General features: G+C 36.6%; 1 protein-coding gene across 1 annotated transcript; it reads left to right on the plus strand.

Annotated features, from left to right (window-relative positions):
- Positions 1-13256: 13256 nt before the first annotated feature.
- Positions 13257-15137, plus strand: LOC143661164 (endogenous retrovirus group K member 24 Gag polyprotein-like). The gene has a single exon (XM_077134737.1). It carries the CDS (start codon positions 13257-13259, stop codon positions 15135-15137), a length of 1881 nt encoding a protein of 626 aa, XP_076990852.1.
- The last annotated feature ends 419 nt before the right edge of the window (positions 15138-15556 follow it).

Below are 15556 nucleotides of genomic sequence, written 5' to 3' on the forward strand. Positions count from 1 at the left end.
ACTTGCTGGTGGTCTTAGGCTGTAGACAAAAGGCACCACAAGAGCCACTCCAGTAGTGGGGGGAGCGATGCTTGTGGCCACAACCTCGGCCAGAATTGCGTGCATTTTTTCTTTCTTTTTTTTTTTTAAGGTGCATGGTCCGGGAAATCGAACCCGGGTCTCCCACATGGCTGAATTACGTTCACTTTTGAAATTACGGTTGATATGATCATATGCCTTTTCAATCTATTTGCTAACGTAGAAAATAACTATAATTAACGTTCGAATATCAATATCCATTCTTGACTTCTTGGGATCAATCTTACATGTTTAAGATGCATTCTCCCTTTAATATATTTGTGTTTGCATGTATTATAATTAGTAAAGTCAATATGTTATTTCTTCTGCATGCTATTTATTTATGTTTTCTATTACTCTTTTGGAAGGAATTCTGAGGCTTTTAATGATTTCTTATACTTCAAAACATTTTGTATAACTTGAAAATTACCCAAAGGATGACTTTTTTTGGTTAAAAGTTTCCCTAAAATAATTTACATTTGGTGTCATTTTTTTAATCCATTAACTATTTTTGTTTCCTGATACATTAGGCATTATTGCTGATTTTTATTTCCCTGTAAAAATCATTCAGTTTGGCTATTTTAAATATATTAATCTTATTTTCCTCCAACCACCTATCTTCTACACCTCTGTACCTAAAAAATTTTTGTACTTTATTTTTATTTTTGTTTGCTCTTTCCTCACTCACTTATTCAGAAAATATTTATTAAATACCTGTGATGTGCCTGGAATTAAATGAAAGATCAATTTTCCTATTCTCTAATAATTCACTTTCTACTGGAATGAGGAATAAAGGCAATAAACTAATAAAAAACAGTAAAGAATAGTATACCAGAGAGTATTAAGTTCATTAGGAAAAACAAACAATGCAGGTGGTAGTTAAGAGAAGCTCTCTTGGACAAGTAGATAAATGATAATAATAGGATATTATTCTAGCCCAACCAGAAAGCAGTTCCAAAACTCTGAGGCTTGAGGGACTTGAACTATTCAAGGAATAGAGAAGGTTAATGAGGTTGGAGTCTAATGAGAAAGGGAAAGCATCAGTGGTGTACAGTGGCCAGATCACCTAAGGTATTGTGGATCTCCACAAGCTGCTGGAAATTTATATAAACTCTGATCAAAGATAACTTGAGTTAGCAAATGACTATGAAAATTTATGTTTATCATCATGCTTTTTAAATATATTAGTTCCCTAAAGCAGAACACTTAATCTGCTCATCATTTTACCCTCTGGCTGTTCCATGTCACTCTGTACTCATTATATTCTAGTTTGTAAGATATTATTAGAGATAAAAAATATATATATTCATTTCATATAAAAACTCAATACGGCTCTGATTTAGTCTTAATTTAAATACATAATAAAGCAGTCAGAGAAGCACTTTTGTCTCTTTGCATTTTTGTTCAAATTTAGTGAGCAGGGCAAAATTTTGTCAGAAAAAGAGAATATAGTGTTAACCCCTTTTCTTAATATGCTCTGTATAAACTATTCTGTACCCTAATTTAAGAAAACCATGGGAGCACAAGATATTTTAAGGGCTCAAATATGTGTTCATTTAAATTTTTCAATATACATGCCAAATAGATTTAATGAAAATATTAAACATTTTAAAACAAATAGTTAAAATATTATAAAAATGATATAACAGAATTCATTAGATAGTTTAAAATATTCCTTGGTTTTATGCTCACAATCTTCTTCAATTAAATGCTGATGAATAATTGTAAAACCCCGTCAGAAAAATTTGAGCAAATAAGTGATTGATTCATTAAATGTAGTCATTAACTCCAGTTACATAGGCTGTTCCCTTGGGCTATGTTTAAAGATGTGTAATCTACAAACCACATTATTAAGAGTCTGACAGCTCATACCAAAATATTGAAATGTGGCCTTGAAAAGGGTGAACTTTTTCACTGTTGTCACAAAGATGAATTGGTCAAAATACTGGAAAAGTTCCTACATGTTTATATTATTTATAGAAACATATTGTGTATTATTTTGATTAAGATGAGCAAATTAGTTTTGTCATTTGATTGCTAGTTTGCTAAAGGCACGCATAACAGTAAATACTCATCTAATTAACCCCATGTGTTTAATGCTGTGAACTACTGGAAAAGATCTTTAACAAACATGCACAGAGCAAAAACTGAGAGCTATGTTTTGGAAGCAGAGATATAAATGATACACAGGCTTGTCTTCCCAGAAGCACGAAGTTTGGTAACTGATAAAGATATTGTAAGAATGAATGGAGGAGGTTAGGAATTGTGGAATGAGTGAGTAAACAGACATGGCAAAATTGCCAAAATGACCATTAAATCTCTGAAAATTGACCAAAGGCATATGCAAATTGAGATGAAGTTTATTCATGAATATTCATTGTATCTTTAAAGGAAAGTAAGAACATGTGGCTTTTTGGCTTGGTGATGGTCCCACATTCCTCCTCCCATAAACTCCACGGTGTATAATTTCTACTAGGAGAAAGGAGGTTTGGAAGACTGATGACTCCACTGCCTAAGGAGGTCAAAGTTATTTGGAGTAGAGTGTGGAAAATTTATGCCCAATGGCATTTTTGAAAACTTACTCATTGTGGAAAGCAATAAATCAATAGCCCAACCATATCAAATATTTAACAAGAAATCTTGGTAAAGGTGATGGCCCAAGAAAGCCTGGATGAGATCTTAATTATCCCTGGTGGTGAGAAAAGCAGATTGGACTCATTGAACTACTCTGTGGCTAAATATCAGGCCTTGTGAATTCAAAAATTAAAAGCCAGGACAGACTAAACTTTGATTACAATCCCCAAGCTACGCACAGATCCATTGGTGAGTTAGGAAACCTTGCAGGGTTACAATATTTAAGACATCTTCTTACCAACTACTGTCTTACCCCAAGCTGATCCTATCTGTAATAATTAAGTTCATATGTCAACTTGCCTAGATTATTGCCCAATTCATTGGTTAGGCAGGCACTGGATGATTGTTACTGTGACGATGTTGCATTGATTTAAATCAAATGATTTCACATATAGCTGATTGCTTCTACAATCAACAAAGGAAATTGTCTTCAATAATGAGAAAAGCCTCATCCCATCAGTTGAAAGCTGAAAAAAGATACCATGATTTAAGTAGTCAGAAAGAATTTCTGTCTCTGCTTCAGCTTCTTCTGGGAATCAGTTGAAACCTTCACCTGAGTTTTCAGCTTTTGGCCTTCCCTATGGAATTGAATTTTGACTTGCCAAACCTTACAGTGGTGTGAGCCAATTTCTATAATAAGTACAATTATTTCCATATATATATGTGTATACGTACATGTGTATTCAGTTCTGTTTCCCTGGAGAACCCTGAATAATACATGATCAAACATCAAGTTTTAGGAATCCAAGCATAAAAACAAAAAGAGGAATTACAGGAAAATCAGAATAGAGATAATCAAATGTCATACATTGTGGGATACAGAATCTCCAGAGAATGGGTATAAGTAAGTAATTAAAAAATAAAAATAAATAAATAAATAGATAAAAAGAATAATTACTACAATGAAGAGATCAGAATATAGGCTCTACCACATATTATCTAACATGCTCAGTTTTTAACAAAAAAATTTTATGACATACATAGAAACAGGAAAGTATGACCCAAGCATAAGAAGGAAAAAAAAGTCAATTTGAACCACCTCTGAAGGACACAAGATGTTGGACTGGGCAGACAAAACTTTCAAATAATATTATAAGCATGTTTGAAGAAATAAAAGAAATCATTTTTAAAGAACTAAGGAAAGTAAGACAATCATGGCTTCTCAATAGAGAAGTACCAAGAAGACGTAGAAATTGTAAAAAAATGGAAAGAATAAAAGGGCCAAATGAACATTTTGGAACTCATTATTACAATAAATTAAATGAAAAATGTATTAGAGTGCTTCAAAGGGTGATTTGAGCTGGCAGAAGAAAGAATTAACAAACCTGAAAACAAAGTGAAAATATTACTAATACATCAGAGACCTGTGGGAAAGCAAGAAGCAAACCAACATGCATGCAAGTGAAGTCTTAAAAGGACATAAGAGACAGAAGGGAAAAATGCTATTTGCAAAAAGAATGGCCTAACGTTTCCCAAATGTAGTGAGAAATTCGTCATGACATATGAATGAAATAAACTTCCAAAGAAAATTAAATATACAAGAAACACATATGTGGACAATTAACAATTAGACTATTGGGAGACAAAGTCAAAGAGAAAATCTTGAAAGAATCAATAGAATAAAGACTTATCACAAAGAAGTAAAACTTGATCTGATTAACAGCTGACTTAACAGCAGATGAAATGAGGACCAGCATGCAGTGCAGTGACATCCTCAAAGTACTGAATGAAAAATTAAACCCCCCAAAAACCTCTTAACCAACAGTATCTTATCTAGTAAAGATGAATTAAAAGAGTAAAGCAAAATAAATAGGTTCCCACATCAAAAATTTTCTATTAACTATGTCAAGGTGTAGGGTTTTTATTTTTATGGAAATATGGACCCTTTTTTTAAAAAATTATACCCCCCAAATTTTTGGAGTGTTTCCATTTACTTGGAGAACTTCCAAATTTATTAAGCAAACTTTACTGCAAATTGAGTAAAAGAAAATAAAAAATACTGGATAAACACAATTAACTACTACAGTGGACTAAGAAAATAGGAGCATGAATAGATTATGATTCCTACCATTATTTCAGGAAAGTATTGAAGGCACACATGAAGTTTATGAAGCTAATCAACCTGGTTGGGTGTTTTATCTACTTATATTCAGCTGAATGGATTCAGGTCCAGAGAGCGCAGAAACTCAGATGTGATCAGAGTTACGTTTTCCCAAGTATACTGAAGTAAGAAAGGGGAGCAACTAGAAAGTATGAGAAAGTGATTACAATTATTGACTATAATTGTTAATGATGGAATGTAAATTGGGTATTTAGGGGAGAGAGGACATGGAAGGAATGACAGAAAGAGGAAATATGATAGATTGATACTGTGTTATTTTAATGTTGAAATATCATAGGAGTCAGAATGAACTCATGATTTTTCAGTGAAAGAAATCTGGAAATGAAGAAAGTGGCAATCACAGAATGGGATAATTTAAATTCTCATAGTGGAAAGGTTTCAGTTCTTAGTAATGTTATATCCCAGGGCTTACCCCTTTACAATATGTGACATAGGATAGAGAACACCATCCCTGGAGGAAAATAGGTCAATTAAGTGAGAATTCAAGTTATGAGGAAAATATATGATGATTGAAATCATACATAATTTCATGGGATGTTTGGAGAAATGGATGGTGACTCCTGATACAAGATTTGAAGGAATGATTTTAAGGAAGTGACTCTGGAGCCAGTAGATGAATAGACATTAAAGACAGTCTTATTTTTGAAATTCATAGTTTTCAAATTATATAGTCATATTGAATTAATGTTGCAGCCATCTAAATTCAACAAATAAAAAATTGAATTGTGTTATCTGGCAACTCTCATGACTTTTCAAAATAATTGAAAGCATGCAACATTCTCAATCATCTTTTGCCTGTCCATATTCACCAACTTGCTTCCAATAATCACACTCTTACTTTCTAACACTCTCTGCAGTAATAGCACTTATTCCAGCAAAAAACCACACACACACACCAAGAACATTAAACATTATTAATTAACCATTCCTGAAAAATATGAAAGTAAGATAAATATATTAATAATAATGCCAGCAAACAACTACCTGACTCTATTTGATAAGCAATGCCTTAATCATTTTATAGCTATTAACATATTTTAATCTTAGAGTAAAAATATTGCTTTACCTACATATGTAACATAGATAAACCTTCCTGGGTGTGAAGTACTGAAGTACTAATTTTGTCATTCTTTTTTGATTGAGGATACTTAGACTATAGCTTTAGGATTTCTCAGATAATAAGTATAGAATATGAAATCCTGAGGCTCACTATAGTCAGTGAAAGAGCAGCTTCCAACTTCAGCCACCTTCGGAACATTGACTCTGCAGCCAAGGTAAGGAAAGCAGAGGATTTTTGTCAAGAAGGTGAATGCAAGCTATTGGGGAACATTTAAATTACCTATCATCAGTAGTGATGACAATTTGCCATGATTTTCACCAGGAAAGCATGAATTAAAGTTAGATGTGGATAAACAAAGAAAACGTACCACCTCATTTAATTTGACAGTCACTTATAATGAAAAATTTGAAATCAAAATGCAAAATTTTAATTGGAATACAAATGAAATCTTGTAATAATATTATTCCAAATATATTTTAATTATGCATGAATTGGAGACTGGGTGGTTGGACATTGCAATGAAGTCCAATATTATTGAACTATAACTCAAGTAATGAACATACTATTGCTACAATTCTCACAATTCTAAATATGCAATTTCAGAGAATGATGGGATTGGTGTAGGGGCATGGACTTTTTTTATTATAAAAGTGCATCATTTTATTACATTGAACTTTCCTTTATTTGGGAAAAATATGTTTATATAAATTCTACATATTTGCTTTAAAGAATCCTCTCTAATATGTGACTTTGAAGTTAAGTTCTTGTATTTTCTATCTAATCTTGAGATCAATTATCCCTATGAGTAGTTTGTAGATAACTTTCATCTCTTTGCTGTCTTTCTGAACGTTCACATTAAAATAAAAGCAATGAAAAAACTAAATTATCAGAAATTTGTTTAAAAATTAATCAAAGTTTAGTTACATCAACCATTTATTCTTTAAAATGACCCCATCTTAAATATGCCTTTTTTCTCTAATGAAAAATAATGCATGGGCGATACAATAACTTAACCCAGGTGTGTGTGTCTCATGGACTTGTGACAAATAGCTACTTAAAACCATTAAATATTTTACTGTATACAGTCCTCACAGCAGCCTTCTCTGGTAGATACTATTTCTCTTCCAATAATGTGCATTAGAAAAATATGTTTGCATCAGTTAGACACTTTGCCTAGGGTCACATCATAAGTAGAGAAAGAAAACTTTCAACATAATTCTATCTGATTTCTGAGACTATTATCAGGGATGATAACTGATCCCATAAATTGCAATTTTGCTGTTGAATTAAAAAATCTCAGCTCCAATGTATGCATAGTAGCCAAAATGGGTCACTGATATAATTGCTATACATTTGACGACAGCTAATGGTGGAGGAGGCAATGCAGTATGCTTCCAAAGGAATTGGTATAAAATAATCCTAACAGTTTGCATTTAGTGTGAAATGGTGAAGTAAATGTCAGAAGCATCCCTCAGGAGTTCTAGGTGTCAAGCAAAACCATTTGCTTGAAAAATAACTCCTGCAATGCTCAAATTATGGTTAAGTCTTTCACATTAATTCCTCAAGAATTTCAGATTTCTTATATAAAATTTTCTAGAAAAATAATACCACCCTGTTTTTCTTAAAAAGTCCAAACTAGTGAGAATGAAATAAGACTCTGTTTACTAAGTACTTTTCAAATTATAAGGAAATACACAAACAAACCCACAAACACATATATAATTATATCCCTTAGCACTAATGAGACTATTTTATCCCTTCATCTCTTCATTATTCCATCTGCTTTCTTCTAAGAGCTGTGTTTTACTACCTAGTAACATGTTTTATGTAAAAATTTCTCCCCGTCTGCAATCTGGTATCCAAAAGTGATAGCAAAATGCAAATTTTGCAAAATTAGTTTTCTAAGATTTTATTTTTTTCTACCCTTTAAGAGAAGTTAAGGAAATAACAATCATAAGAATGAAAGAGGTGATTTCTCCAACCTCTGTGCCACTGTGACACAATAAAACAAACTAAGAAAATCTAAATGCTATGTTGTGGACATCCACACATACATTTCATGTGTTCCAGGACCCTGGTCATAAGTTCAAAAAGATAACTTGTAGGATACTCTATCCAACGTAGGTGTACTTTTATCAAAGCAATCCACCTATTCAAAATTAAGTGCCAATTTCCAATTCGGTTCGGACACATAAAGACCTTAGTAGTCATTTTTTTCCTTTATAACAAGGAAAACATAAATATAATAAAATAAATTATGTTTTTAAATCTATTTGAGAATCTAAGATCTGGAGCTGGAGTCATTGGAACCATAAACTAGCAATGAAAAAAATGATAATTTTGATGAATTGATGAAGGTGTATTGAAAACTAAAGTGACAGTAATGTATTCTTGGGAGTAGCAATTTAGGGAAGCCCAAGCAAGTTTGTGAGTTTACTGCCGAAAACCCTACCTGATTCTCACCTTTAAAAGTCAAGAACAAATCCCTTGTGACACCAACAAAGGGATGATAATGGTAATCACTTGAAATATTCTCAGAGTGCTACCCATAATAAAGATTTACTCTTTAGGGTAAACACTTTACCAGAGCTATGGAAGAAGAGCTTTCTCCAAGAAGAGCTCCTTCTACAATTCTTGTCTCACCAAATAGAGAATGGAGGAGCTGTACAAAAAGAAGTATTTGTGAAGGTCACAGGCCTGAGACACAAATGATTTAAAAACCTGAGATTTAATTGGAAGATCCTAGGAGGTTCCCCTCAGTATAAAGCAGTACTTCCACTGGAAGAGATGAATACACAGACTCCTTTTGAGGTGCACTGAGGTAACTGGAAGGCAAGAGAGGAGGAAAAAGCAAAAGTATCATAGGAATTTAATTTCTTTGACAACAATAGATACAGCACACATTGAACAAAGCCACAGATCTCGAAAATTAACACATATCAAGCCACTAGAAATTCTATTACCATGTCTGGTTTTCAAAAAAAAAATTACAAAGGACACAAGACAAGACAAAATGCAGTCTGAAAGGGCAAAACAAGCATCAGAACCAACTCAGATATAACACAGAAGATGGGATTATTAAGTAGGGTATTTAAAATACTCTCATGAAAAAAGTAAGCAGTATGTTAAAACAAATAGGTAATGTAAGCATAGATATGGAAATTCGGTGAAAGTATTTAAAGTAAATGTAATAAATAAAAAGTATATACTGCAACCTAAATGAAGAATGTTTTGGTGAGCTCCACAGAAGACTCAACATGGCTGAGGAAAGAATCAGTGAACTTGAATGTAGATGAATAGAAACTTACAAAACTGAAATTTAAACAGAAAACTGAGACATTAGAATATAGCATACAAGAACTATAGGAAGTATTCAAAAGGAGTAACTGAAATACCAGAAACAGCATAATGGGAGAATGGAGTTCAAAAATATTTCAAATTTTAAGTATTAAATAAAAACTTTCCCAAATTATTGAGAGACAGGAAGGTCAAAGAACATTAAGCAGAATAAATATATATAATAACAATGTATATTCTTAAATCTAGAGTAACGTAATATTTTTTGAAATATGTGTGACTAATAAGCCAAGAGATAGTGTCGAATGGCATCATAATAAATGTTCAATTAAAACAAAAGAAGGGAAAAAATGAAACCATTGTTAAGGAATAGAAAACAGTTGTAAAGAGGTTGGCATTTATCCAAACATATCAATGTTCACTTTAAGTGTAAATGGTCTTAAATGTACAAATTAAAAGACAAAGATAGAACTGATTAAAAAGTAGGAATGTTACAGGCATATTTTAGCTACAAGAAACCAATATTAATTATGAAAACAAGACAGTTTAAAAATAAAGTGGTGTAGAAAGATACACTTTGCTAACTTTAGTATGAAACAAAACACAGTTTATATCCTAATTTCAGACAAAGCAGACCTCAGTAAAAGGAAAATTTACAGAAATAAAGATGTTTCATTACAATAAAGGGGCCAACTCCTCCAGAATATATAATAAGCTAAGAAGAGAGCATGAAAACACAGGAAACAAAAATAATAGAACTGAAAGGAGAAATAGACAAATCTATTATTATAGCGAGAGGCTTAGACAGTTATTGAGAAAAGCAGGTAGAAAATCAGTAAGAATATAATTGACTAGAACAGCACTAATTTGCCATTTAATATAATCAACACTTATAGAAAAACGCATTCAAAAACAGCAAAATCCTCATCATTCTCAAGTTTGCATGGATTATTCACCAAGACTGACTGTATGTTGGGCCACAAAATATACCTCAATAAAGTTAAAAGAATATAAATCAAAATATATTTTCAGATAAAAATGGAATTAACTAGAAATCAATAACAAAGACAGCTGGAAATTTTCAAAATATTTGGAAATTAAACAACACATTTCTAATAAAAAAAGGCTCAAGAGAAATTAAAATCTTTTATGAACACTCTAAAATGAAAATACAACTTATCAATATTTGTGAAACTAAGTGAAGCAATGCTCAGAGAGAAATTTATAGTATTAAATACCCATATAAAAGAAAGAATTAAATGTAAAGAAAGCCATTAAATGTACTTTCTATTTCACAAAACTAGAGCAAGAATGGGAAAACAACCCTACAACAAGCTGAAGATATTAATGAAATTGAAAACAGAAGATAGAGAAAATAAAAATTATTTTTTTAATTAAAACTGATAAAGTTCTAGCCCGGTTAACCCAGAAGAAGAAGATAGAAACACAAACATTTAATATCAGAAATCAAAGAGGGAATCCTCTGTACTGATCCCATGGACATTAAGGAGGTAATAAAGAAATACTGCAAATAACTGCAATTCATCATTTTGACTCTTAAATATACAGGATCTATTTGCCACAAATGCAAAATCCTAATGAGAGAACTCAAAGAAAATTCACATAAAATGGGGACATATTTTGGTTTTGTGGACTTGAAAGACTCAATATTGTTAAGATGCCAATTCTTCCCAACTTGATTTGTAGATTGAAGGCAACACCAAGCAAAATCCAAGCCAGATACATTGTAGATATTGACAAAATGATTCCAAAGTTTTTATTGAAAGGTAAAACACCCAGAAGAGTCAACAGAATACTGAAAAAGAAAAACAAAATTCATCATCTTTGTTCAAGACCTAAAAACACCTACAGTAATAAGAAAACAAGGTATACATTTTGATCAATGGAATAGAATAGAGGGTCCATAAATACAGTCACTCATAATATCAACTGTTCTAGTTTGCTAGCTGCCAGAATGCAATATACCAGAAACGGAATGGCTTTTAACAAGGGGAATTTAATAAGTTGCTAGTTTACAGTTCTAAGGCCTAGAAAATGTCCTAATTAAAACAAGTCTATAGACATGTCCAATTTAAGGCATCCGGAGAAAGACACCTTGGTTCAAGAAGGCCAACGACGATCAACGTTTCTCTCTCAGCTGGAAGGGTACATGGCGGACATGGTGGCGTCTGTTGCTTTCTTGTGGCTCTACCAAAAAGGGACTCTCTCCAAAATGTTTCCTCTTTTAAAGGATTCCAGTAAGCAACTCCACCTACAGTGGGTGGAGACATACCTCCACGGAAATCATACACTCAAAAGTTACCACCCACAATTGGGTGGGTCACATCTTCACGGAAACAACCAAAATGCTCCCACCCAGCAACTTTGAATGAGGATCAAAGGGCATGGATTTTCTGGGGTCCACCACAGATTCAGACCAGCACATCAACATATCCTTAACAAAGGTGAAAAGGCAGTTTAAACAAGAAATGATAATCTTTTCAACAAATGGCTCTGTAACAACTGGAAACAAATGCATACAAGCAACACAAACAAACAACCAAACAAACCCAGAAACACACTTTAAATCTTACACAGAAAATATCTCAATGTGGACCATAAACCTAAAGGCAAAATGGAAAATTTTATTGAAAAACAAAAGCAAAGGAAGTCTGCATGATTAGGTTTGGAGTTGATTATTTTTATTGATATGAAATTCACATTACACACAGTTAATGATTTAAATTTTACAATTCAATGATTGTGCATTAACAATATTTTATAACTACCACCTATCTCTACTTTCAAAACTTTCATCACCATAAAAAACCTATTTATGTTTAATAAACACTTTCCAACCCCTACCTCCTGGCAAGTATTAATCTGCTCTCTCTTTATATGAATTTGCTTAATCTTGGTCTTACATAGAAATAGAAGCACAGAATATATCACATTTTACGTGTGGCATTTTTCACTTGCAAACTCTTTGTAGTTCATCCATGTTGTAGTATGTATCAGTATTTCATTTCTCTCTATGACTAAATAATATCCTATTGTATGTCTATAACAATAGATTTATGTATTCAAGTTTCGATAGACATTTCAGTCTGTTGTGAATAATGCTCCTGTAAAGATTTGTTTAGAATTCTGTGTACAGTTTTGGGTTTCCATTTCTCTTGCATGTATGCCTAAAAGTGGAATTGGTAGGTCCATATTTTAATTCTAAATTTAACTTTTTGTTCAGAAAATGCCAAAGTGTTTGCCAAGTCATTTGAACCATTTTATATTTCCACCAGACTATTTTCTTTTCTACAAATACTTGTCTACTTGTTATTTTCCTTTTTTGAAAAAATTAGTCATCCTAATAGATGTGAACTGGTATTTCATTTGTAGTTTTGACTATATTTGTGGAGAGCCGCCTCCCGGGTCAGGCCTAGTGGACGCGCTGCAGCCTGCTCTAAAGCTCCCCCCGCCCATCGAGTGAGCCAAGATGGCGCCCACATCCTGCTTCCGCGTATGACACACACGCCCACCAACCCGATCTACCAATCACCCTCTTAGACGCGGCAACAACCTATTGGGCTTGAATTATGTATATAAGGTATTACCCGGACGAGGCGGGGGAACGACCCACAAGGAGCCGTGCCTGACGGCCGCACAGAGGTCGCTCCCCCGCGGGATGTATTCACCCGGTCGGGGAAAGTTATAGATAATGCAAGCTTAGACCCAGTAAAGATTTGTACTTACAACTGCTGCGTATTCTGGACTCGTTTTCTACCGCCAGGACCGGTTTGTCTGCGTCTCTTTCTCTCTCCCCCTCTTCTTGTCGTACCCTCCGCCGGCCGGGGGCCCGACGTTGAGCGAGGAGACACGGACAAGTGGTGGCCCGTACGGGGCACCTCCCTTTGCATCCGCGAGCTGATGAGGACGTGCCTCCGGAGTCTGTGGTTGTCTTTCCGCGCCTGATCATCGCGGAGAGGTAAGTACTTTTTCTTTACGTGGAAACTAAGGGCCGCGGGTTTTCAGGCAGCCCCGGTGACTCGGGAGAGCTCCCCGAGTGGTTAAGAGACAGCGCCGACTGCAATCATGGGGCAGTCCGAAAGCTCACCCCTGTTAGCTCCACTAATGACCCTCTTGAAACGGCGGGGCCTCTCAGTTAAGAAAAGTTCTCTCCTAAGGTTCCTTGATGATGTTACAGTTTTTGCCCCCTGGTTCGCCCAGACTGGGAGCCTTAGTTTGCCCTCCTGGATAAAGCTTGGCCACGACATGGACCGAGCGCGCCGGACGGGCCTATGTCTGGACCCAATCCTAGTTCCCGTTTGGGAGGCTGTTCGCGCTTGTCTTGAGGCAGAGGCTGCCACGGGCCTCGGCCCGTCCCTCGTCCTGCAGCAGGCACGGGGCGCGCTTCGGGAAACTCAATCAGTTTTGTCTGCGGATGGCTCCTGTAAAGGGGAGCCGCCAATCCGTGAACGGCCAGAGTCCAGCGATGGTTCGGACACCTCTGACTCTGAGTCGGATGATGATCAGAATGAGGGTGTGGACGAACCTCCGCTGATCGATTGGGAGAGGCCCCCTGCCTCACCCACGCAGCCCTCTGCCCCGCCAATGAGTACGCGGCGGTTTTCGGCGAGTGGTCACGGCGATCCCGCCAAAAAACCTCACCGAGGGCTCCCCCTGGTGGCCGAATCAGGCTGCACTGGCCCGCCCTTGCACAGCCCAGAGTTCCCTGGAAGCTGGGTAGGGGAGGGGCAGCCACAGCTGTATCCCCCACCTGCGTACGCAGGCCCTCAGGACTCCATCTCATTAAGCAGTGGTAAAAGGCATTTCTGGAAATGGACCCCTTCATTTACCTTTAGACCTTTCGGAGTTCTAGGCGGATACCAGCCGCTTAAATCAGAACCAGACTCAGAAATGTATCCGGTTATCATCAATCCCCAAGGTGGTAATCAGCATGAATCCTATGATTATAAAGTTCTGAGGGAATTGAGGCAAGCCGTCCATCAATATGGCCCCAATGCTCCTTTTACGTTAAATTTAGTTGAAAATCTTGCCACCCTAAACCACACGCCCGCAGATATATACCAGCTAGCCCGTGCTTGTTTGCCACCGGGTCGGTATATAGACTGGAAGGCCTGGTTTGAAGAGCTAGCTGAAGAGCAAGCCGCGAAAAACGCCGCGGTTAGACGTGGCGCCTGGAATGCGGACATGCTCCTAGGGAAAGGGCCCCACTCCCAAAATCAAACAGGGTTCCCTATAGAAGTCTATGGGCAGATCTTCCGCTGCTTCATAGGTGCCTGGAAGAAATTAACGAGCCAGGGAGAAGCTCAAGCATCTCTCAGTAACATACACCAGGGCCCCACTGAACCATTTGTCGAGTTCGTAGCTAGGATGCAAAACACAGCAGAAAGGATTTTCACCGACCCAGGGATAGCAGAAACTGTAGTCAAACAAATGATATTTGAACAATGCAACAAAGACTGCAAGGTAATCCTAGTGCAGAACAAGGGTAAAAGCCTAACCGATTGGGTTCGTTTATGCAGGGACGCTGGCAGCCCACTAACTAGTACAACTCTAGCTGCCATGCTGGCTAGCTCACTGCGAGTAAATGCAGAACAAGCTAAGAACGCAGGAGCGAGGCAGAAAGGATGTTTCCAATGTGGAAAACCAGGACACATTAAAAGAAATTGTCCTAATATGAGCCAGCTAACCCACACTCAACAGGTGGCCAAGCTCTGTGGCCGTTGCCGTAAGGGACCCCATCGCGCGGAGGACTGTAGATCAGCCTTCGATGCAAACGGCAAGCGCCTCTCTGGCCGCCCGGAGCAGGCGCCAAAAAACGGGCAGAGGGGGTCCGCCTTTCCGGTGGACCCCCTTGCTGGCAATACAATGATGCAACACCAGTCCAAGTCCGTGCCTCCCATGAGTCAGCAGGACTGGACCTCTGTGCCACCTCCACACTCATACTGACCCCATCTGAAGGAGTTCGGTTGGTAGAAACCTCCTTTAAAGGACCTCTGCCACCAGGCACTGTGGGGCTCCTGTTAGGAAGAGCGTCCACAACCCTGAAAGGATTGGCAGTTGTGCCAGGTGTTATCAACCCTAACTCCACAAATACTGTCCAGATCATGGTTCAATCTATGCGAGGCACCCTGGTTATTGAAGAGGGTGATAAAATAGCACAACTTTTACTCCTTCCCAGCTTACACGCGCTCCTTCCGAGCAAAAACAGGAGGAAAACGGAAAAGGAACAAAAATCTACCGAGGGGATTTTTGAAGGCCTTCATATGTCTTTAGAGCACCGACCCATGCTGACTATTAAAGTGCAAGGCAGGCCCCTTTTGGGCCTGCTAGATACCGGGGCTGATAGGTCAATCATAAGACAGCAA

Source organism: Tamandua tetradactyla, chromosome 17 (assembly GCF_023851605.1).
Source record: "Tamandua tetradactyla isolate mTamTet1 chromosome 17, mTamTet1.pri, whole genome shotgun sequence".
Classification (NCBI taxonomy): domain Eukaryota; kingdom Metazoa; phylum Chordata; class Mammalia; order Pilosa; family Myrmecophagidae; genus Tamandua; species Tamandua tetradactyla.

What these genes read in the sequence shown, in the direction of transcription:
- LOC143661164 (XM_077134737.1), top strand. Translation starts at nt 13,257, where the DNA reads ATGGGGCAGTCCGAAAGCTCACCCCTGTTAGCTCCACTAATGACCCTC.